This window comes from Ascaphus truei, chromosome 7, assembly GCF_040206685.1.
Source record: "Ascaphus truei isolate aAscTru1 chromosome 7, aAscTru1.hap1, whole genome shotgun sequence".
Lineage (NCBI taxonomy): Eukaryota > Metazoa > Chordata > Amphibia > Anura > Ascaphidae > Ascaphus > Ascaphus truei.
This window is the reverse complement of record NC_134489.1, coordinates 60,555,197-60,580,036: the sequence shown is the minus strand read 5'-3', so window position 1 is coordinate 60,580,036 and position 24,840 is coordinate 60,555,197. Positions and strand designations below refer to the sequence as shown.

Below are 24,840 nucleotides of genomic sequence, written 5' to 3'. Positions count from 1 at the left end.
TATTTTTGTTGTTGTTGGAGAAAGCAAAACAGAACTGATGTAAAACATTTGTGTCTGTTCTCCCAAACGTCATTTTGGGTTTTTATCTGTGTCAAACTTAAATTCATAATCATAAAGGTTCAATCCCTTTTTTCAGGGGTGGCCAACTCCAGTCCTCAAGGGCCCCAACGGGTCAGGTTTTCAGTATATCCCTGCTTTAGCACAGGTGGCTCAATCAGTGGCTCAGTTAGTGACTGAGCCACTGATTAAAGCCACTGGTACTGAAGCAGGGAAATGCTGAAAACCTGACCTGTTGGTGGCCCTTGAGCACTGGAATTGGCCACCCCTGCCTTATTGTTTTACAATGCACTGCAAGCCCCTCTGGCATATTAAGGGTTAAGGGCGAAAACACAGGAGATAGGAATGCAATATTGTCTCTTATATGACAATGTATGCAGTGCTGCATATAGAATTTTGCATGCACAAGGAGTGCCTGTCCACAAGAGCGTGCAATCTACTTTATTGTGCTTGTCTAGAGGGGTGGGGGATATAACTAATTGCCCAAGGTAACAAGGAACCTAACACAGGTTCACCCACTTCAAAGGCTTTACCACTAAGCTACTCCTTTAGCGCGTTGTTCAGGATTTAAAGATAAGAACCTTGAAGTTGTCACAAGCTTTGTGTATTTGAATAGGGGATTGAACACGTGGCTGTGTCCCTCTCCATCCTCTGTCTGATGGTAGAAGACACCTAGCCATTCGTTCACACACCTGCCCTCCCGGGTTCTCTATCACCCTGTCACCTGACACAACACAAACTGCAGCACCTGCAGGCCTCGCTCAGCCAGCCGTAAAAATACACGCACACGCTCTGCACCACAATATGTTAGGCTGAGCATGGAACAGATGAACAGATGGCAGAGAGGGAGGGGTCTCCTTGTTAAAAGGAAGCCCCAACTGGGCTTGTCAAAGGGAACAAGGCAAAGAACTTGTGTCTGAACAGAAAGCTGCACTAACACTAGAGCAGTTCCTACTTCAACATGTGACACCGATTCCCACCATTTGCTGTGTGAGAGAGTTGGTAAAATCCCTTTCTCAGTTGTGTTTTCCAGGACGATATATAGACAAAATCATCCTATTAAAGTCTATGGAGACAACCCATTTGATGAAGAAAGGGATCCAATAAAAGCCTATGGCAACAAATCTTTTTTTGTACAGGAGATCCCATGACAGTCTATGAAGATAAATGATGTCTTGTCAAGGGGATACTTTGTAGGCTTAAGGGATGAAGATATATATTATCTTCAAAAGGAAAATCCCCCCCCCCTCCCCTAAAAAACCTTTCGAGATAAATGTTTTTTGTGGGGGGTTTTTCCGTCCTACAAAGCCCTCGGAAAACATATAAGGCCATATTTACTAAGTGGTGCTATGCCATAAAACACCTTACAGCATCTTAAGACACTTGAAAGGGTGTCTTATAGAATAACACCATTTAGTAAATGTGGCCCATACTGTTTTGAAGAAAGGGATCCCGTAATAATCTTTGAACACAAACCATATGCATGAGAAAGGAGTACTAGGAAAATGTTACTTATTTTTTCTTTAATGCAGGAAATTGGCGCTACTTATTAAAGTCTCTTTGCTGCAAAACCAGAACAAATGACATTTTGTTCCTTGATACATCTGGTGCTGTATATTCTTTAATGGCCCTCCACGTTTATCCATTGCAGGCCTGTCACTGATTCATTTCATACTGAAGAGGCGGAAGCCCCCATCAATCTCTATGTAGACCTCGTGTGCCTGAGTCTTTTTTGTCAGTGCTGCTTGGAGGGACTCTACCTTTAGAACACTGAACAGACCCGTACTAAAAATTGCATTCAACATATCCAGGGATTTAAAACGTATTCCATGAAAGTCACTGACTCTGCAGTCAAACTGAGGGTATGAATAAACATGTGCTACAATCTAGCTTTGGAGTCGTTTTTGGAAAAGGCTGGATCATGCAGTAGAAGGAGGACTAATTTCTGAGCCCCACTGCTATTGTCCTTGCCAATAATAGCAGCATTGTATGGGAACTAAAGGACCGAGGCAACGCACACAATCTGTGCTTTGACCCCTGCTTAAGTTTAGTTGTCACTGGCTCCTTTGCAGACAACTTTCTAGTAGGCTGCAGTGGCCCATAAAATGATCCAGTCCTTCAGTCATTTAGCAAAAGGCTAAAAGAGAAAGGGGGGAGGGGGGGAAACCACACGCCCTCGGGGCTTTCCAGCGGCCAAATCATTTTTAAAGACCGCAACTTCAAAGGGAAGCTTTGGCTGTTTCTGGGATTTATATGCTTATCAGGTGCTGCGATAAAAAAAAAAAAATACACATACTTTAGAAGCTCAAGTTTAAAGGTACAATCCCTCCAAAAATGTTTAAGAAAACAGGAAATCAAAGCACTTGTAAAAATATTCTGCACTTTGGTGTCTGTCTATCAAGCCAATGTTGGCGTTCAATTGCTGCTTTATTAAATTGATGGTTTACATAAGGCGGGGGATATGTATCAAGATGGAATAATAACTTTGCTCCACAACACAGCAAAAAAATATGGATCTGCTTCAGCGTTATAAGTGTACAGTTTGTTAAACGTGCGCTTGACATTTGACGCTGATCTCTCAGGAGCAGAGATTACCAGCGCAGACCTGGAAGATTAATTTGACGCAGAAGGAAAACTCATAATATTGCGCTGATTTTCTCCTCCACTGAGTCCTCCTATAGCCAATCCACCAAATCCACAAGGGGGGCACATTTGAAGCACACCACAGTGATACATTGGGGTCCTGGACAGTTAGCTGCGGCAGCCTGGACAGTTCTTCCCTGCAGGGGGGATTCCGGGCCATTTTGTGTACTGCTGATAACCCCTAATCCCAATTTTTAACCCCTTAACCGTATCCCTTAATCCTAACATTAACCCTAAAAACCATAATTGCTAACCCCTAACCCTAAGGGCTCGTCCAGGTTGACAGCGAGCTCGCATGTGTACTCGGGCTCAGCGCGATCAAACACATTGCGACAATGTGTTTGACCAGCGTGAGCACTCAGCTGCTTGACGAGACAAATTCTTTTGAAATTGTCGCACTTGCCCTGGTGACGTGCGCGGTTCAGCCAATGAGGGTGAACTGCTCACGTGATGTCACGGGCACGCCGCCCCCCTGCGCGCGCAGCTACACTGGACACAAATCGCTCCTGCTCCCACGGCGCTCTCGCTCCCAGCCTGGCTCCCAGCCTGGCCGCGGCCTAAGGGCTGGACCCTGCTGGCTACCGCAGCGCCCGCTGTGGCGGACGCTGCAGGGACGAGAGCCCTCCCCTCAATGGCGCCGGGCCCGCTGCGAGGGGGGGCCGCAGCGCTGTGGCGCGAGTTGCTCCTGCTCTCAATAGAATAGAGAGCAGGACTCGCTACGGAGCGCTAAGCCACGCCCCCCGGCGGTTCAGCCAATGAGGGTGAACCTGCCGGGTGACATCATGGCCGCGCCCCCGTCACTCCCTCGCCACGCCCCCCCTCCCCCCCGGTCTTTTGGTCTGCAGCGGAGGTACTGGGGCCTCAGCCTAAGATTCCTAGCCTTAACCCCTAAAGCCTAAAAACCCTAACCATAAACCTAAAAAAACCTAAACCGTAAAAAAGCATAAACCTTTAGGATAAACAGTGATGGTGAATTATCCCATTCTGGAAACATTGTCGCAAAGTGATGCATAATCAAAAAGATGCAATTTGCACCTGTTTTTGGAGCTCTGTTTGTGGCACTTGATACATATCAGTGTCTCTCAGTGTAAATATATAAAGGTACTTTATCTCCACTTTGCTCCATTGGTCTCTGCCAACATAGTAGCTCAAGTGGTAATGTTACTGCCGTTGAAGTAGATGAACCTAAGGGTCAGTTCTTCTGGTGACCTTGGGCAGTTGCTTTATCTTCCTGTGGCCCAGGCATCGAAATTAGATTGTAACCTCTCTAAGATATGCACCTATTGTGCCTGCAGAGTTGTACGTACAGCGCTGCATACATTGTCAGCACTTTACCAGAAAAATATATATTATTAGCCTAATTTTTGTGTTAAAAACACAGGCACAAACCAGTAAATAGAATTATTATTTTTATTATTTCTTTGGCTTAACAGTTAGATGCCTCTGTCTTTATTTTGTTTGAACTGCCTTTTGAATACATATTTAATCCACAACAAAATCATTACCGTGAGAGAGGTTGGCAGCCATTTTATACTTTCACAAAAACCTGAAGTACATACAAGTGAAACCTCTTGAAAATAATAACATAAAAATGGAATAATTAGAAAAAAGGCAAATCTGTCAGCACGCAATTCTCATTACAACCATATTGTTCCATTTCTGGTGGCCCCGGAAGAAGCTATTCATTGTATTGTATTGTATTGTATGTCTTTATTTATATAGCGCCATTAATGTACATAGCGCTTCACAGTAGTAATACATGTGGTAATCAAATAATTAACAGATAATATAAATAACAGATCATGCGAATAAGTGCTTTAGACATAAAAGTAACATTAAGGAAGAGGAGTCCCTGCCCCGAGGAGCTTACAGTCTAATTGGTAGGTAGGGAGAACATACAGAGACAGTAGGAGGGAGTTCTGGTAAGTGCGTCTGCAGGGGGCCAAGCTTTATGTATCATGTGTTCAGAATATTCAGTGCTATTCATATGCTTCTTTAAGAAAGTGTGTCTTAAGGTGGGTCTTAAAGGTGGATAGAGAGGGTGCTAGTCGGGTACTGAGGGGAAGGGCATTCCAGAGGTGTGGGGCAGTCAGTGAGAAAGGTTTAAGGCGGGAGAGGGCTTTAGATACAAAGGGGGTAGAAAGAAGACATCCTTGAGAAGAACGCAAGAGTCTGGATGGTGCATAACGAGAAATTAGGGCAGAGATGTAAGGAGGGGCAGAAGAGTGTAAAGCTTTAAAAGTGAGGAGAAGAATGGAGTGTGAGATGCGGGATTTGATCAGAAGCCAGGAGAGGGATTTCATGGGGGGAGATGCTGAGACAGATCTAGGAAAGAGTAGCGTGACTCTGGCAGCAGCGTTTAGGATAAATTGTAGGGGAGACAGGTGAGAGGCAGGAAGGCCGGACAGCAGGAGGTTACAGTAGTCAAGACGGGAGAGAATGAGGGCCTGAGTCAGAGTATTAGCAGCGAGCAACAGAGGAAAGGGCGTATCTTTGTTATATTGCGGAGGGAAATGTTTTGAATGTGAGGGCCGAATGTGAGAGAGGAATCGAGTGTGACCCCTAGGCAGCGTGCTTGGGCTACTGGGTGAATGATCGTAGTTCCAACATTAATGTGGAAGGAGGTAGTAGGGCCAGGTGTTCATATGGACATACTTGAATTATCATACTAGTACAATACTAGTACAAGCTAATAATATAAGGCTGTTTTTATAGCTCATTATATCTCTCTTAAATTTGGTTTTATTTGGTGCGTGTTGTGCTCACAGCATCAAGCAGAGAACACACGGATTTGTTCAATTACTTTGTCACACATACTCAGGATGTTTCAATAACAGTATAATTTATACATGTTGGTTTATCTTAAATTATTGGGGGGGAAGAAAGTGGGGGGGTGTAACTCAAAGGTCAATGTCACGCAGTTAGGGCTTTTAAATCTCCTAACCCAGTACTGTATTTCCCATTATTCCAATTTCTCATTTCCCAGAATCCCTTGCTGCATTGGAAGCATTGAATGTTAGGAGATAATGGTGAAAAGCAGGGTTGCAGGCCTATCTGAGACATGTGAATGTGCTCACCAGTGATATTTTTATTTGCTAACCCAGTATAAAATTCTGGACGGACTTCACCAGTGATGTGCAGCCAGATTGTATCACCTACCTGTTCCTTCAACCCTGTAAGGCCCTCCTGGGTCCTTCAACTTTTTGTTGCTGGAAGGGCCAATATCTCGTTGAATGAAGGCTCTGTGTGGCGTTACCATTATGAGAAGAAATATACAGCAACATTTCATGACACATAATTAAATGATATAATAATACATAACTTGTGGGTTCAAATCTTTGCCATTCCCCATTATCTGACCAGAACTTGGGCTGTTCATGGTTCTCTTGAAAATACAGTACTCACCTCTTCTCTGTGTGGTTTCCAGGCTGGGTAGAACAATGGGAGCCGAGGACCTTGCATATAAGATGTTGAAAAGTTGCCCCCGAGAAAGGACCTCTGCTGAGGATGCCCTTCTCCATAAATTCTTCAGTACTCTGCCCTCTGAGCTGCACCAGCTACCAGATGGTATGTTAATCATCTTCCTATCATTATATGTACTATGTTCCTATGTATACTATTAATTAGGTGTATATTTAATATCAAGATGGTATATTGCATTACTTGGTATAATATGGGAAACAAAAGACAACAGTTGTGAAATACATATATAAAAGTTAAATAAGAAAAAAGTTTGTGTGCACTTAAGGTTTTTTTTATATATAATGGCCCACTTTTGTATATCCCCTAATACTGTACAGTGATTTATCTACAGGGGGACCGGGAACCGCTAAGGGTTTATGAGGTGTCTCGAAGCAGTTTGCCCCCAAAAATATGTTATGGCAGATACCAGGCAGTGTAGTGGGTTCCTTAGCCTGTGTGGGTACTGCATACATAGTAAGACCCCTAACTACACTTTAGCAAGGGTGGTATAGCTGTAAATTATAGCAGGAGCTTACAAAATCGCTCCCCACCATGCTTTGCACTCACAGTGGCAAGGCATTGTGGGCCGTGACTTTGGGAAGTTGCACCCACACTAATTGACCGTTATCCCACCCATGTGGTCTGCACACACTGAGGTGCTGTTTGGGGCCTTAGTAAGTGTGTGTACGCCCCACAAGATCAGGACACTCTACTGCCTGGGATCAGGCAAACAGTTTTATTAGCAAAGATGAGTAGGAAAATATTTTCTAGCAAGGGGTGCACAATGTAAAAAAGGTTGGAAACCACTGCCCTACTATGTATATGTGTGTGTATAGATATATAGCGTGGCGAGAAAAAGTTTGTGAACCCCTGAGGATTTTAACATATTTCATACCTAAAATGTTATTAAACCTTAATCTAGGTACTAATGATGGATACAGATAACCTGATCAAACAAATGACACAAAAACAGGATACTTTTTCAATATTTATTTATCCACAAATGATTCAACATTCAATATCCATGTGTGAAAAAGTCTGTGAACCTTTAGATTCAGTACCTGGTGGCGCCCCCTTGAGTAGCAATGACTTCAACTAATCATTTCCTGTACATGTTGATCAGTCTCTGACATCGGTTTTGAGGAATTTGGTCCATTCCTCTTTACAGAACTTCTTCAACTGAGTGACATTTGAGGGCTTCCTTGCATGAACAGTTCGCTTCAGGTCCTGCCACAACATTTCGATGGGGTTTAGGTCCGGACTTTATTTATCTATAAAATGTTTTACCAGGAAGTAATACATTGAGAGTTACCTCTAATTTTCAACTATGTCCTAGGCACAGAGTTATGATGACAGATACTGTACATGGTTACAAACAGGCCCGTCAACAGGGGGGGGGGTCTGCCGGGGTTTGGCGTCCTGGGCCCCATGAGTCAGGGGGCCCGGCCGTGCCCGTTTTATTTAAAATAAAAAAAAAGTCAGAAAAAAAAATATACCGGCGATCCCCGTGCGCATGCGCAGAGCCGAGGTCTCGGCGCGCATAAGCAGGGTGTCCAGCCTGCTGCCTCTGGGCCTGCTCCCCCCCGCTCCCAATGTGGGACGGAGGTGAAGTGCCGTGGTGACCCGCCAACCCAGCCCCCCGCTACCGCCAATCCAGCTCCCCCCGCGCTAGCCTCCTGCCGCCAGCCTCCTGCCCCGGGCAGCAGCCGCAGGAACCGGGGGCAATGCTCCCACGAAAGTAGCCAAGTAGCCCACCAGTCTTGTCCCACCCCCCCTCAGCCTACCTTCCGCGCCTCCCGAGCATACTTCCCGCCCCAGGCAGCAGCTGCGGGGATCAGGGGCAGAGGTAAAAGCATCTGGCATGTAAGGAAGCAGGAAGCAGCACCCACCCAGTCAAGGTCAGTCACCCACCCAGGCAGTCACTAAAGTCACTCATTCACCCACCCAGTCACCCACCCACCCAGTCACTCACCCACCCAGTCACTCACCCAGTCACTCAGTCAAAACCCAGTCACTCAGTCACCCACCAAGTCACTCAGTCGCCCAGTCACTCGTCAAGTCACTCAGTCAACCAGTCACCCATCCACCCAGTCACTCAGTCACCCACCCACCCAGTCACTCAGTCAATGTCACCCACCTACCCAGTCACCCACCCACCCAGTCACTCAGTCACCCACCCACCCAGTCACTCAATAGTCACTTAGTCACCCACCCACCCAGTCACTCAACCACCCACCCACCCACCCAGTCACTCAGCCACCCACCCACCGTCACTTAGTCACCCACCAGTCACTGTCACCCACCCACCTACCCACCCTGTCACTCAGTCGCCCATCCTGTCACTCAGTCGTCCACCCACCCAGTCACTCAGTCGTCCACCCACCGACCAAGTCACTCAGGCGTCTACCCACCCACCCTGGCAGGCAGTCACCCACCCACCCTGGCAGGCAGTCACCCAACCACCCACCCACCATGGCAGTCAGTCACCCCCCCCCCACCCTGGCAGTCAGTCACCCAGGCAGTCAGTCACCCACCCAGGCAGTCAGTCACCCACCCACCCATACTTAACCCCCCCCAGGCCCATACTTAACCCCCCCCCAGGCCTTTTGTTACATTGTATGTAGCATTGGGTATCTTTGTCTTTTGTTGAAAATATAAAAATAAACAGATTGCATTTTAATGTTTTTTTTTCCGTATTAACAATAAGAAGAAAACAGTTAAGTAAAAGTTGCGCGCTAATTTTTTTTCCCCGTGGTAGGTGCACTATGGGTTCGGGGGAGGGGCAGGGGGGGCTGCTCCTTTCATTTGTCCTGGGCCCCATGATTTCTGTTGGTGGTCCTGGTTACAAATACATGGGTACATTAGCTGAACAGGGTTATACATTATATATAAATACTTTGCATTACATTAGGTAAACAGGGCTATACATTAAATATGAAGACTTTGACAAGGCCATTCTACAGTAAAGCGCGAAATTTCTTCTTCTGTAGCCATTCTTTTGTAGATCGGTTGTATGTCTAGGATCATTGTATTGCTGCATGACCCATTTTCGGTGCAGCTTCAGCACACGGACGGATTGCCTGACATTCTCCTCTAGAATCTTCTGATACAATGCAGAATTCATAGATTTGTCAATGATGGAAAGCCGTCCAGATCCTGAGGCAGGCAAATCTGCCCCAAACCATCACACTACCACCATCATGCTTGCCGTTTGGGATGAAGTTCTTCTGTTTGAACGCAGTGTTTTGTTTTCACCTAACACAACATTTGTCATTGATGCCTAAAAGGTCTGCCTTTGACTCGTCTGTCCAGAGATCATTGTTCCAGAAGTCTTGTGAATCATCTAAGTGCTCTTTGGTGAACTTCAGATGGGCAGCAATGTTCTTTTTAAAGAGCAGTAGTTTCCTCCTGGCTATCCTTCCATGAATACCATTTTTGTTCAGTCTTTTTCTGATAGTTGAGTAATGAACACTCTCATTAGCCAAGAGGTGAGAGTGGCCTGCAGATCCTTGAATGTTACTCTTGCGGTTCTTTGGGACTACCCGGATGATTTGCTGGTTTGTTCTTGGAGCGATTTTGGTAGGATGACCGCTCCTGTGTTGAGTGACTGGTCTTGAACTTTTTCCATTTGTAGACGATCTGTCTGACAGTGGATTGGAACAGGTAGGAAAATGAGGCAGTGCACTGCCAGAGGTAACAGAAGGAGGCTCACGGTTTACAGCAACAAAAGTTAATTTATTACATTAAAAAAGTGGACAAAAAGATCCCCCCCTAAGCTGCAGCAGTGGTCCACCAACGCGTTTCGGCCAGTATGCCCTTTCTCAAGGTGTACACAACAACCATAGAAGCTCGAATTTATACTACAGCGCTGATCGCGCTATCGCGTGACGTCACAGACGGTGTAACCAATCAGATGGTATCTCCTAACAGACGTGTTCCGATTGGATATTGGGATCGCGTCATTACAACAAACTTTATTAAGCCTCACATATCCTCAAACAAAGTGGATTGGTGGGGGCCAAAATCCTTAGAAATGGCTTTGTAACCCTTTCTAGACTGATGAGCATCAATAACTGCTTTTCTGAGGTCCTCAGAGATTTCTTTTGATCGTGGCATGACGTGTTTACACACACCTGTATGGTCAAGACCAAACTCACAACGTTTCTGATCTTTATATAGGGTGTGACCTTCCAAACTCACACCTGAAGATCTATCTAATTATTTTAACACCTGATTCTAATTATCCCCTTTAATTTAGGTGATAAGACCAGGGTTTCACTTAGTTTTGCACATACCCTGACTCTTAATTACTCATTGTTTTGTTTAATTCATACATCATTTTGTTTCAAAAGACATGGAATTGGTTAATATAAACCCTATTGTATATTTAAGAAAATACTTGTTTTAATACAAGAAGGTAATCATGGAAAAACTATGGCATTTCCGTAATTATCATTGGGGTTTACAAACTTTTTCTCTCACTATGTATGTGTGTGTGTGTGTGTGTGTGTGTGTGTGTGTGTGTGTGTGTGTGTGTGTGTATGTATGTGTATATATATATATATATATATATATATATATATATTTATTTATGTTGTCGGCTTGGTCTTTTAATCTCTCTTGGAATCCAGTAGAGTACCATCTTTGTCCTATGATGGTCATTTCTATTTGCGATATGTCATGCCCCACTGCCATTTTAATTTCTTTACCATTAAGATGATGTCACAAACTTTTGTTTGGTTTTGAACCCATTCATTCTTTTTCCTGTCTCTTCGAGTGGTACCCAGCATTCATCTTTCCATACTTATTTACATTGTCTGAAGCTTCTGAATTATCTTAACATTTAGGGTCCAAGTTTCTCATCCATACGTGAACACTTTCTTCTTGAGGCATGAGAGAGAGATATGCTGCTGCTGTCGGCGGCACTGCGGCGAGCTAGTCACTGGCAGCCGGAGAGCTACCGGTAGCTCACGATCAACATGTTGGAGACCCCTAATCTACGCCGTATTATTATCGCCAGCACCCACAAAAGGCTTGGCGTTCTTGCTGTAGACCAATACTGACAAGTCTAAGGCCGTTTGTAATGAAGGGGGAACTGATGTCAGGCTCAACAGGATCAGAACCCACAACCTCTGCTATTGTGGGAAGCAGCTCTAGCATTGAAATAAACAAGATTATTTCAAATTTTATTCCATGATTTCTGAATGTCAAACCATGCAGTTTTACAAGGACACACTTGCAACTACAGCAGGGCCCCGCTTCTCGGCGCTCCGCTTTTCGGCGATCCGCTGATACGGCGGCACCGAGAAGGGGGCCGCCATGTTGAATTTAAAATCGTGCATGCGCAGAATGGGTGGGTGCGCCTGGCGCGCATGTGCAGACCGCAGGTCGCACATGCGCAGAACAGCTAAAATGCCGGTTTGCGCATGCGCAGCACTGAAAATCGCCGGATCCACTTTCCACTATACGGCAGGCCTCTGGAACGGAACCCGCCGTATACCCGGGGCCCTGCTGTACTAAAATATGCCCCTATGTGTCAGTTAAGGACTGTGCAGTCTTCAATCATGTGTTTCTTGTTAACTGGAATATAGTCCATTTCATTCTTGATTCCATTGGGTCCACTTCATGTCCATTTTCTATTTGGATTCTTCTTGAAGAAATAATTAATGATGTAGATATTTTCATATTCTATAAATCTGTCTCCACATTCATTCCTGTTACCATAACCATACTTATCAAACGATAATTCATCTTTCTGCGGGGCAACAATTTATGCATTGAAATCTCCCATATTGAGGTGACAATTTCCTTTGATTGATTTCATGATGGAAGTCTTCCACGTCATTGTACGTGTGACTTGATGTTGGAGCATACACTTGGATTATTTGAAGCCTGTATCTCTTTGTCAGATGAATGACAATTCTGCCTGGTCTTTCCGATGAGCTTTCTTACTCCACTGTTGTTTCTCCATCTCTTGTTAACAATGAAGTCCACTCAACTGACTCTTCCATTTTCTGTACGTCTGTAATAGAATAAGTGTCCCCCTTTGAGCTCAATTATGCCTTCATCCTTTTTTTCTTGCTTCAGTGAGACCAACAATATCCCATTTAATATTTTCAAGTTCATCATTCAGTTCTGGAAGAGTCCGTGAGTTGTTGGTAGACAGATTTAGCTTTCAATAACAGCTTTTGTTTAACCTCTGAGGATTCTTAGCACCCTCTGCATTCATGCCTTCTTCCTGAATTCTGTAAAGTCCATGGAAAATCCAGCCTCTGGAGAATGAGGGTCATTGCTTTTCGGAATATTCCATATTTGGGGGTTGTGGCCTCATTTGTATGTTGGCAAGTACCTTTTCCCACGTTAGCTGGGTATGTTGTTCAAACTTTCATAGTATGGTTAATCCTACCAGCACAATGCCACTGTACATCATCCTGAACACCCATCCCGCCTTCCTGCCAGTTTGAGGGAAGTACATATGTGTGTATATGTAGAGCCTGCCAGCAAGTGTGTAGCAAATTCAAGATTCTCACCCAGTAAACATGTATGTAACTCTGTACTCTACATCAGCGGTGCGCAAACTGGGGGGCGGGAGATTTGTCTGGGTGGGGGGGCACGGGCGGTTGCAGAGGTCCCGCTCTCCTCACCAAGGCATTTAAATTAATCCTGGGGGATCGCGTGAGGCCTTTTCAACACTAAAACTTACCGGGATTCAGACGCGTCTCTATGGCAACGCGTCGCCGTGACGTCACCGGCGTCAAATGACGGCGCTTGTCACGTGACCTGACGTCACTTGACCCCGGAGTGTCATTTGACGCTGCTGCCAGGTAGGAAATGGGGAACGAGACCGGGGGAGGCTAGGCAGGGGAGCGCAGCATCAAAAGTTTGCGCTCCCATGCTCTACATGTTTAGGAAAACACATAAGGGTTTAGGTATCAATGCAGAATGCTAGGGCATAATAACTGCAGCATATGTGTCAAAGACCCTTTGAAAGGAATAGCATTTTTATTCTTTGATACATCTTTGGGAAAAAATTTTGACCCAAATTGTTCCACATTTGCCTTGATACAAAGACTCCCATCGATATTACAACCTGTTTTTGAAGGACCCTGGGGGATATGAGGACTTGTCCATAATGAAGTAGTTCTGGTATTAAAACAGGGTTGCCCAAAACACATGGCGGTGCCTTCATCATACGGCCCAGGGTCCCTTGATAATCCTCCCGTAGGATTACCCCATACATTCCTAACATGCTACCTCCTCTTTATTTGGGTTATCTCAGAAATCCCAGACAGGCCAGTTCACTTTGAATGTGTAGCCCTATAAATGTCTTAGATTTCATCCCTTTCTCTGGATGGGCCCTCTGTGACTGGAGCATTCCATTTATCCATCTGGACAAGTTACGCTTCTAATTCCTAAATAAACATGCTGTCTACTGAATAGACTGGGGGGAAAGCGTAAAGAAGCAAGTCCACTTCTTAAGCCACCCAATGGCCTTCCAGGCTGTGCCCATCTTGTGAAGCCTAAATATGTCTTTACATGGAAGATTTTCAAAGTGAAAGCCTATGTTTCATCATAAACGATTGTGTACAAAGTGTTCCAAACATCACAGGTCTCTTCTTTAAGTAAACTCAGATGTGTAAGGTGCGGAAAGGTCAGTACACTATCATTTAATTTATAATTATCACTACTTAAAACAAAACTACAATTCTTCCCGGACCAGTAGGTAGAAAGGAGTTGCTACATTGTAGTCCGTTATGAAGAGCAAGGAGAAGGGAGAGAGAAGTGTCTGACCGCAAATGTAAATAAAGGAGAAAAAAAGATTGAAAGTCTTTATTGGTAACACAAGTCTTGTAATAGTCTAGTAAATAATGTTGCTTTTATGTTATATATGCTAGTATTACACCAAGGACAGGCTTAACGTCTGCTCTATATACTGTACTAACCCCGGAAAGCTATACAAGGTCATCATACCACTTAGCTTCTGTTGTGGACATCACGTTGGAATATTTAGGTATTTTTTTTCAATTGTGCCATAGTGTATACCATGCTGCCCTAAAGGGCTTGCACTCTAATTTCTCGTGCCTGAAGTCGTGAGAAATAAAGGGACTTGCTTAAGGAGATGATACTGAGATTTGAACCAGGTTTACCTGCAAGGGGCAGTGACATTACCACTGTAATACTCTGAGCACAGTGTGATGACATCATCATTGGGATGTTTTAATGCCACCCGCAACTTCAGGAACGGTGAATAAGAACTGTCCTGATGGAAGTTCCTAGTAAATACTGTTGTCCTTTGCTATTATGTATCCTGGTGTCTAGTGGGCAAAAAACAACGCTTTTTTCAACAGAAGGGGAGAGGGAATGTTAACGGGGAAGTGGAGAGAGATGGAGAGACAGACAGGGAGAAAGATATGCAGTCTCTTTTGCTCTTTATCAAGCTGTAGAACAGAAATCTACACTGACACTTTTATAAAAATAAAAAGATAGAATCGTATATGAACCTGCCTATCTTGGGAGCGAGAGGGGGGGAGTTCACAGCAGGAGGGAGTCTGACTTTCTTTTCTACATATAGGTTTTTTTTTTCCCATGCAGAGTTTAAATTATGCCTGATAAAAGGAGTTCCGTAGACATGTGAGTTCTTTCAAACCTTCCTGGCTTCCTCCCAATTAAATGAGGTTTGTCAAAGCCACGGGGCTCTGCCGCTGTATGAGAGGCGGACAAGCGATTCCCGCGGTGACATCTCCAGTCCCCGAGGGAACAGATGAAAGTGCCTGCAACGGCAGACAGGAACACAGAGAGAGAGAGAGAGAGAGAAGGGATATAAATACAGAGACAAGCGGGGAGAGAGGGAGGAAGAGAAGAGGGATGGTGAGCAGGGTGAGTGAGGGAGAGTGAAGGTGCAGAGAGATAGTACAGATGAAACAGAGGGGGGTGGAGAGTGGGGAGAGATATGTGGAATGAGATAGAATGGGAGAGAGAGATAGAGAGCTATGGGGTAGATTTAAGGTCAGAGAGAACATTAAGGATGCTATCATACATAGATGACCCTTCATTAATAAGAAGTGAAGCTATTAGCCAGGTAAACTCCATTCAAATGAATTGGACTCAAATTGTCACCAGCAAAGGGAGGCGCTTTGCAGGATATTGAATAAGGGCCACAGAAAGAAAGAGTGCGAAAGAGAGATGAAAAGAAGCGATAGAGAAGCAGTGGGTAGAGGTGGAGACACCACCACACATAAACCAATGGACAGGGGAAGTGATGGATGGATGGATAGAAAGACAGAGACAGGGCAAAAAGAAAGATGAAAAGAGTGGCGAGAGAGTGGGAAAGTATCCAAAGATAAATGGGGAGACAGAGATGGGTTCAAAGGTGTTTCTAGCCAGTTAAGGACCTTATTCTAATCATGGAAATCGCCAAACCACAGTGATACTTTACAAGTACCTCCAGGTTCCAGATATATAGACAGGCGAGACAGTCATGAATGGTGATGTCATGATAATATGTCGGTGCAGCACAAGTGTGTTTGAAGTTCTGGGCGTGTCACAGTTACACAGTAACTCCTGCTCCATACAGCCTCCCCTATATCACTCACCAAAGGATGGGAAACAAAATCAACCAAGATCAAAGCAAAGTAACTTGATACATTGACATGAGGGCACAGACTCCAATTTTCAATCTCCTAACTCACTCACAGCTGGTATAGAGAACTGAATCTTCGTTTCAGCCGGTGGGAGCAGAAGACCATGGAATTGCGCTAGAGAAATGCCTTAAATATAAAAATCTGCATCCAACGCGTGTTTTTCTTGGAATTTTGCACAAAACAAAAGCCAAACCTTGATTTTCAGTAAAACTACAGCCAGGCACAAAACCAGATATGGTGAGTATAAAAGTGACAAAACCCCTCCACCATACAGTGCAGAGCAAATGAAAAAGCTGTATGTGAGTAGGTTTACTGGCTATGCACTTCTTTAACCCAGGCAGTACTGAAAAAGCTGTACAATATGACAGGTATAAGATAATAGGAATTCCATATTAAAATGGACAAGAAGCAAAAGGTGACACTGCGTGCTCATTTGTATGTCATTACCCAGAATTCCTGGCTGCAGTGGAAGCACTGCATGCTAAGCGATAATGGGGAAAGGCGGGGTTGCAGACCTGTCTGAGGCATGTGAATGTGCTCACATACAGTAAAACTACAAAATGTAAGCCCAATCTGATAAAGATTGAAGTCTATAAACTTTGTAACTGGGGTTTAAAAGGTTCTTGCCTTCTGACGGACTCCGTTGGTTCAATGTTTGGCAGAGTAAGGAAATGCACAGCTGTGGGTCACTTTGAGTACCGGTATATCATTCAATTCATGCATGTAATTTACTACATATATCTACGTTAAAGTTCTAGTAGCTTTATTGGTCATGGAGACGTGTAGATTTGTTGTAAGTTATGATACTTTTAGAGGACCAAAATGATAGAATAAATGATAGTGTGCTTAAGCATTGAAACCTCACCGGTCTCTTTTTCAAGTGAGAGGTTTGCGAGGCTCTGTATACTATAACTTAGAATTCTCATACCTGTCCATTGAAATGTATCACAACCTTCAACAATATTACAAAACACACGCAGAATTAATTACATTCAAATGAGAAAACATGGAGATATACCCTGTCAGAGGATACCAGAACAAGGCCATGAAAGTATTTGTAATTTAAAGGCAAACCAAAACAGGACAGGGTTATACATATATTGCCGAGTTATAATTGTGAATTTCCTAAATTTTGCAATGCATAAGTGCGACCCTCCATTTCACTTGAATAATCTACCAGCCAGTGGCACTAACAGCTTGTTTCGTGTAAATAATGTACGTTTGGTGTGCATTGCTATAAACTTATTTCGGTGAGAAATACTTCAGCACAGTGACTCATGTACCTTGAAAGTACCTCATTAAGTGCGAAATGATATTAAGACGCGAGCGGATGTAATTTGAAAATAAACTCTTCTCCCTCTGTCTGCTGTCGAGACGACTGAATCTCCCATCTCACCGCCTTTAAACACCCACTTGCGTATTTATTTATTCGAAGCACGAGGATTCTGTGGTAATTAGGCTGTCAGATTCGGGGAGTTAATAGGACGCCGCTGAAGTAAAAGGCTTCAATACTGTAGAGAGAATGCTTCTGCTTTCTGCATCTTTCTCTCTCTCTTCATCTTCTATACTTTTCTCTCTTATTTCCTAAGCGTCCTTTTCTCTTCCTCTTTCTCTTCTCCCTTTTTCTTTTTTGTATTTCTGATTTTTTTCTATCTTTTTCTCTCGGGATAGCTCCTCTGCTTACTAAAGTATGTCCTTATTACTAAAACACAAGTTTCGCTAACCTCTTGAGATGCCTTTACCCCCCTTTAATCATAGTCTATAAATCAATGTACTTATATGTTGTCGTGCCTCGTCTTCCTTACACACACTACCGATATTTGTGATTAGTAATATTTTCTTATATGACGCTGACAATGTATGCCGTGCAGAAGGAAAGAGGATAGATAAATACATTACTATCTGAAACATACTTTGTATACATATATACTTTATATACAATCAGATGCAACTTACCCCAAAAATATTTCACCTCATCTAGTGCCACTGCAAATATTTGGCAGTAAATAGGTTACCTAAAACCCACACATGTCCTCTCTGTCACTGTCCATTGTTGTCCTTCTCTGTGTCTGTCCCTTGTTCTCCTTCTCTCTGTCTGTCCTTTGTGTTCCTTCTCTCTGTCTATTGCTTGTCTCCAGTATTGGAAAACATGATAGAAAATGCAAAATCTTAAATGATGTAGAGAGAATAAGGGTTACTAGTATGGTTAGCGTGTAACAGGCCCCATCCTGTGTTGTCATGGGACCATGACATCACAGAGTATATAAGGGGAGGGGAAAGTTCGAGAAGGTTAGGTTCTAGGGGGACAAGAGTAGAAGGGCCTCGGGGAGAGTCAATACGTAATGTTTATAAAGTGGTAGCCCCCCTGTTTATTATGTTGTAGATAGTGATGGTATCCTTTAAGTCAAGCTCCCACAAGAACATCAAGGGAGTCCAATAAAACCTTTGAAGTATGCAAACGGCCTGCCACAGAGGGCCTCAGCAATGAGGACTTCTGGGTGCCGGCGGATCGGCTCTAACCAGGGGTCTGCACTAACCGTCCCCTCCGGTGGCAGAGAAGTAGCCGTTCCCACACCGACAAAAGGTATTAGGGTCACTTGTACAGGACCAGCTTGGAGCCCCAATACGACTAGCATTTCAGAAATAGTGCAGAGGGATATCCTGAACAGGAGAACAAGAACAGAACAGTTAAGCAACTAAGAGATATACCTCCATCTGAGTGTTAAGAGTGGGCATTCATGGAAGGCGCTTAAAGCATCGATAATCATAAAGGAATAAAGAGATATTACAATGTAGTATAAAGTATGGTGTCTGTGGTCCCCGTGCCTGTTGTACTACAAAAGTTTCTGGCACCCATTATTCTACAGGCTTGCTACCTCATTGCCCAGCCACCTGAATCCAGCCTTTGAGTCAAGGTAACCCATGCGGAGTAGTCAAACATAACACACTGATGTAATCTACGTAGAAGCTGGGCAAGGAAGGTTACACAGGGAACGGTTATTCACAAACTCACACAATTCAAGAACCCGGGGACACGCACTGCTGTTATCATCTGGTATATATAAAACAAAGAGGACTAGATGCAAGGCTGGCGATGGGGTGTGAGTCTCCTGGGCTCAGGTGGAGGTGGGCCCGGTCGGCCAGATCCGGAAGTTGGGCCCAAGCCAGGCCCAACATCTTTTATCGGTTGACCAGGTACCCTTCTCTGCTGGGTTGGCCAGATAAACCGGTCTGCCCCCACCAGTTCTGGGCTCCGGAAAAGCTGTCAGCAGCCCTTACTAGATCTATTCATGGAGAGGAAGTCTATAAATGGATACTAGCAGCATGGACATATCTGGAGGCAGGGAGCAAGTAACGCTCTGTGCTGCTGCAGGGAGTGGGGATGCTCTGCAGGGAGCCGGTGATGTTCTACTCATCCAGTAGCTTCCTGTACTCACCACCGGGGAAGACAGGATACTGGACTTGATGTACCATTTTGTCTGACCCAGTATTGTCAGTTCTGATGTTCATTTCATGAGATCAATGTAACAAAATAGTTAAATGCTGCACACCATCATAAAATAATATAAGCGATACAATTACCGGTGCTCCCGGTCCAGGGAAAACCTGTTGGTAATCCAATGAGTACATGAAAAAAGAAAGGTCAATCCGGGCACTACGGATTTGTGATAAAGCTAATTTATTGTGCCAAATAAACGACGTTTCGGCGGGTGCAACGGCCTTTCTCAAGTGATTAGCTTTATCACAAATCCGTAGTGCCCTGATTTCACCTTTGTTTTTTCATTTTATCATGAGAACATTGTCAAATTCTGTTTTTTCCAATGCTCCATTATCTAGGACTATCCCTAACCAGAATACACTGGGGTTAGTGTTCGAACACAAGGCCGAGTTGAATTTGCACATATCTCCCTTCAATACTGGGGTTATTATGGTCCATTTCCATTAGGAGAGGCACACATTGATATTCCTGGTTGCCTGGTTGCTTGTATGAAGTCCATCTTCCTGACTCACTTTGCTAATCTGCTTGTCTTCAGTGCGTTCCGTGTTTACAGTACCAGGGTTGAGCCTTGAGCCGGAAATCCGAGACCTACTAAATCCTCACCAGAAGGGCACCCACCAGTCTACACTTCACAAGCCATGGTGAATATGGCAGAGGTGAGACACTGTCCTGTATAGACTCATCAGAAGCTTGGGACATTGACATCGTGAGCAGTGCATTTAAAAAATATATATATTTTGTAACATTTTGACAATGGGAAAATGTATAATATATTTTAGTTATCGTAATGTAAAAATCTACCAAAGATCTCCAAAAAATAGCTTTTGAGAAAACCACCAGAAATTACCATATTCAGCAGTGTGTTTTTTTGTTGAAATTCCTCCTTGAAATTATTTAATGTGTATTTAATCAAGATGGCAAAAAAATCTACTCCTAATGAGAAAAATCCATAGTCCTTTTTAACACAACTAAAACAGATCATTACATAGAGACGAGCGCATTTGTCCCCGTTCACTACGTGAAAGTGAGCACTTTGTTAAATTCACTTGGTTCACCAAAATGCCCCTCTAATCGCCACCCCACTGTGAAATGTCACAAAACTTGGCATCAAAGTACTCCTTAAGTACGCTATTCGCAGTTGGTACGTTTTAGATCTCTGCTCATTTTTTGCCAGCCTCAAATGTTAAAATCCGTCTAAATGTTTCAACGTGTGCAATGGTTTTGTCCATATTTAGAAATAACCCCTTTGCTGCCAAAAGTGCAGTGCATTGGGGGCCCCGCGAGTTGCAAAGAGGTTGCAGAGGAGAAGAGATTTCTGTAGAGGTTAAAAGGTTAAAAAAAGGCTTTTAAAAAAAACAATTGCAACAAAAGTATTTTTATTGATTTATTTTGTAATCAGGTTTTGCAGATTGCGCTTTTAAACCCAAAGTTAAGAAAATGTATCTAATTACTGATCTCTTAAACTATCCTCCTCCAAAGTTGTTAATCTGATTTCTTTTCTCCCACTATCCACTTGCAGCCTCCGTCTGTCGTCGCCCTGAACACATCCTTCTGAATGAAACCAGGCTCCGCTCCTTATTACCAACACCACAACATATTCAACCTGTTGCCTTTTGGGTAGCGACGCTGACCAGAGAAGCCATCACACAACGAATCAGGAAAGTCGTGCGCCTTATGTACAAAACAGACAACAACACTTTGTGCACACAAACACGTACACTAAATAATTAAAATGTCTTGGCCTGATTACAGCTCGAAATGTTGCCACAGCGCTGCTGTTTTGTTGCAGAAATAAAAGAGGTGTTTGACATTGATGCTCCATTCACTTAAGCTTACGCACCATATTATTTGTCAATATGAAATACTTTCAGTTCGGATTTTAATCGCAGACACATGTATATTATATTCAAGGGAGTATATTTTTTTACTGTTATACCCGTGTGATGGATACACTGTAAGATTGTCATCGGCCTTTAAAAGGAACTGGAGACTCCCTCAGCATTGAAGCCTTTTGTTCTGTGTAATAAATTGTAGTGGTTGTTGAGAGATCTCCAGGCACTCCAAATTGAATTCATAATCCACAAAGAATTTATTAGATTACATAACAAGACCAACTTTTTGGCCTCTAAGGGCCTTCATCTGGTTATTTGTTGTTAGGGCATCCAGTGGCATTTCCAGGGTTTCTTGGGGCAACACAGCCAGACTGCAGACATCTGAGTAGAGCACCACACTGAAGGGCAGTGTCTTCCTGAAAATGGGTAAAACTATATGTAACCCTCCTTGACCGGCATCTAAGGAGTTTACATCAAGTGTCTACTTCAGTGGCTTTCAACCTTTTTTTCTGGTTAGTGAACCCCAGAATTCGATTGTGACATTTTGGGGGGGACAGTTAACCCTTTAAAGCCATAGCAACCCCAAGGGGTGGTTACATGTATATAAAGTTACCAAATGTCCCACTTTATTTGGTGTCAGACTTGTGAAAGTAGCACAGCCTTATACTTTCTCATCCTTGTCCCGTAAGATGAAAACTGCCAGGTATTTCACACTTCTGTAGCTCAGAAACCCCACCAAAAGGTTTTTATTTACAAGGGCAAATATAAGGAAGTTAATAATGACAAATAAAAATGCAGAGCACGGATAATAGGGACGGCAGTAGTGCATTACTAAATAATGGGGTGCCCGCCCCAGCTCCCAGTTTGTACAAAAGCACAGTGGTGTCAGGAATTACTGTAGCCGACATAAAAACTTGCTAAAATCGCCAAAATCAAAGTTTTCTTTAAAATTAAAGTATCACACGTGACATTTTTAGCGCAGCCTCCTAATGCTGACTCGCATAAACCTGAGCCTGCCAGAAATATGGTAGCTTTAGTATTAACCTATACCCTGCTGCAATGGATTACCTTGCAAGTGCCAGTGATTGGGGTTAAATGGAAAATACCAGCTGCGGCGCTTCATGAGCGATGGAGCCCGGGGGCAACACAGCCAGACTGCAGACATCTGAGAGGTACCACATTGAAGAGGCATTGTCTTTATATGGGTGGCCGCCACCCTGGTTGGTTCCCATGTCCGGTACTAAAGGATTTAAAGAGCTGACGCCTCCGTTGCTGTGCAATGTTGTGTGGAGGAGTTAATATTGCTCAGCATGCACACAGGTTATTATTGTATATTGTCACAATCTGCTACCCCCCTTCTCCAGTCATGTGACAGGTGTCAGTAGAGCAAGGTGACTGGGGGTCCCAGGGATAAAAGCCAGCACGCTCCTGTCATGTGACACTGCTTCATTCCTCCCCTAGCAGGTGGTCCGAACAGTGAAGTCACCTTCTTTCTCTTCCTCGTTAATATTATTCCCGAGATAATGAGGACATGTTTAAGACGCCCCTCTCTCTGCGTGTTTGAACACGTTTGGCTGCTGACAGCAGCAGGGGGACTTCTAGATCAAAACTCCCAGTGCCAACATCGCAACCCCCGGGAAGCAAACCGCTTGTTCCTTCATATAACAATGTCCTCTCGAACCTGTCAGACAGGCAGTGTATTTATTGTAGCACTACAGGGATGCATATATCAGCCGCCATTTAAACCTGCAGGTCCAAATTGAACTAACGACAGTGATATATTTTATAAGTTACAACTAGGTGCATTTTTTTTTTTACAATATATTATATAGATATACAGTATATAATATATATGAATAATTCCGGAAGTTTTATCTTGAACATTTTTGTAATCTTAAGCTTAGGGTGAGTGTCACTGCTCTTATCCCGCTCACATCCTGTCCCCTTTGTATGTATGTATGATAGATGTATATCTTTATTTATACAGCGTCATTAATGTTCACAGGAGTAACACCCGTGCCAATCATATAAATAACAGATAACACATAATGAGAAGAAGTGCTTTCAGACATAAAAGTGACATTTAGGAAAAGGAGTCCCTGCCCCGAAGAGCTTACAATCAAATTGGTAAGTAGGAAGAAAGTACAGAGACAGTAGGAAGGTGTTCTGGTAAGTGCGTCTGCAAGGGGCCACGGTTGATGTATTTCCAAGTTGGTTATTGGAAAGCAGGGCTACACGTAGTAAATAGGCAAGATGTGCGTCGTATATATGTATGAAGACTTCGTGCATGACACATCATTTGTTATTTTACAGCATTTTTTACGCTTTGCGTCACGTTGAATACCTGATTGATACAATGAAAGCAGAATTATTGTTGTATTATTATTTAGAACTAGTATTAGTAAATGTCAAGTGTTAGTGTAATATTATTTCTAATAACCATACTGTGATGTCAACCTACCTAAAGAAGCATCAGTGCTGCATCAAATACATTTTTAAGTTGATACGTAGCAACTTAATTCTGTGCTAACACTATCAAGATTATTTTTAGGGTTTGTGCCAAGTTGAACAATTTTGATGCACTTTGAATTGATTTTGTGGCACTCAGAAATATAATTTTTTAGTACGTTCCATTTCCATCTCTACTATTTCTGCGCTCTAAAATTGCGGCTGTTCACAGAGAAATTAGAGGTTAATTCAAGCGCAATTTATATTGTGTGTTACATGTGCCAATTTGTGCTAAAAAAAAAGAAGCCATGTGCAACGCTTAATACATAGGCCTCAGAAAATCCCTCTCCTGCAGAGCTAACAGTCTAATTTTGGTGTGAAAGAAAAAATGTAAACTGCGCTCCAAGGAGGAAGTGATGACGGTGAATGTGACAATAATAAAGTGTCACAAGGAGTCAAGAACACACAGGTCACAAGGAGCTGACACTAGGGTTACGTACCCAAATCACCCACTTCAAAGGCAGTTACATTGCCACTGAGCTACTCTTTCGTTTCAAGACATAACCTGTTAAATTTACCATACTTTTAATAATAACAATACACACACCGCCCCCTGTTTTAATGTAGTGACAACCTAGGGAATGCAAGTTATCGGAGCTGGCCCCTCTGGTAGGAGAGGGGTTAATATACCAGACTGACTCCTTCAAGGCTTAGTAGGTGGACATCAGAGTGTTAGACACAGATGTTGCAAACAGCCTAAAGTGTCTTTGCACCAAATTGTAAACCTTCCAGACAGGGTGCCCCTTCCATCAGCTGCAAACACTGACATCTGCTTCCCAAGCCTTCCTGAGCCCTATCAGGCTCTTAATTAGACTGTTGGTGAGAGACCCTCTGAATACTCAGATCTTGGATGTCTTGTTTTCCCTCTACACCTCTCTCTCTTTGCTTTCTTCACTTTCTCTTCCTCGTTCCCTCCTGCATCTATTTCTTGCTCTTTGTTTCTCCCCAGCTATTTCCATGTATATAATTAGGTGCGACGTGTGTGTGTGTGTATTCTATATGTGTATATGGTATTTTTATGTGTGTATACACTGTATATATATATATATATATATATATATATATATATATATATATATATATATATATATTTGCATATATATATATATATATATATATATATATATATATATATATATGCAAATATATATGCAAATATAGCTGTATGCTCATCTGCATGTCTTAGGCAGGTCTGCAA

The 24,840-nt window shown here is 43.3% G+C and overlaps 1 protein-coding gene across 4 annotated transcripts in view; it reads left to right on the top strand.

Moving 5' to 3' along the window:
* The window catches only part of CDK15 (cyclin dependent kinase 15), a 98,552-nt gene extending 77,420 nt beyond the window's left edge, over window positions 1–21,132 (top strand). For all 4 annotated transcript variants that reach the window (XM_075608618.1, XM_075608617.1, XM_075608616.1 and 1 more), the window contains 3 exons: window positions 6,128–6,267; window positions 19,838–19,958; window positions 20,822–21,132. In XM_075608618.1, coding sequence (XP_075464733.1) covers window positions 6,128–6,267; window positions 19,838–19,947 — 250 coding nt within the window. In that variant the 3' untranslated portion in view covers window positions 19,948–19,958; window positions 20,822–21,132. The remainder of the gene's footprint in view (window positions 1–6,127; window positions 6,268–19,837; window positions 19,959–20,821) is intronic.
* The last annotated feature ends 3,708 nt before the right edge of the window (window positions 21,133–24,840 follow it).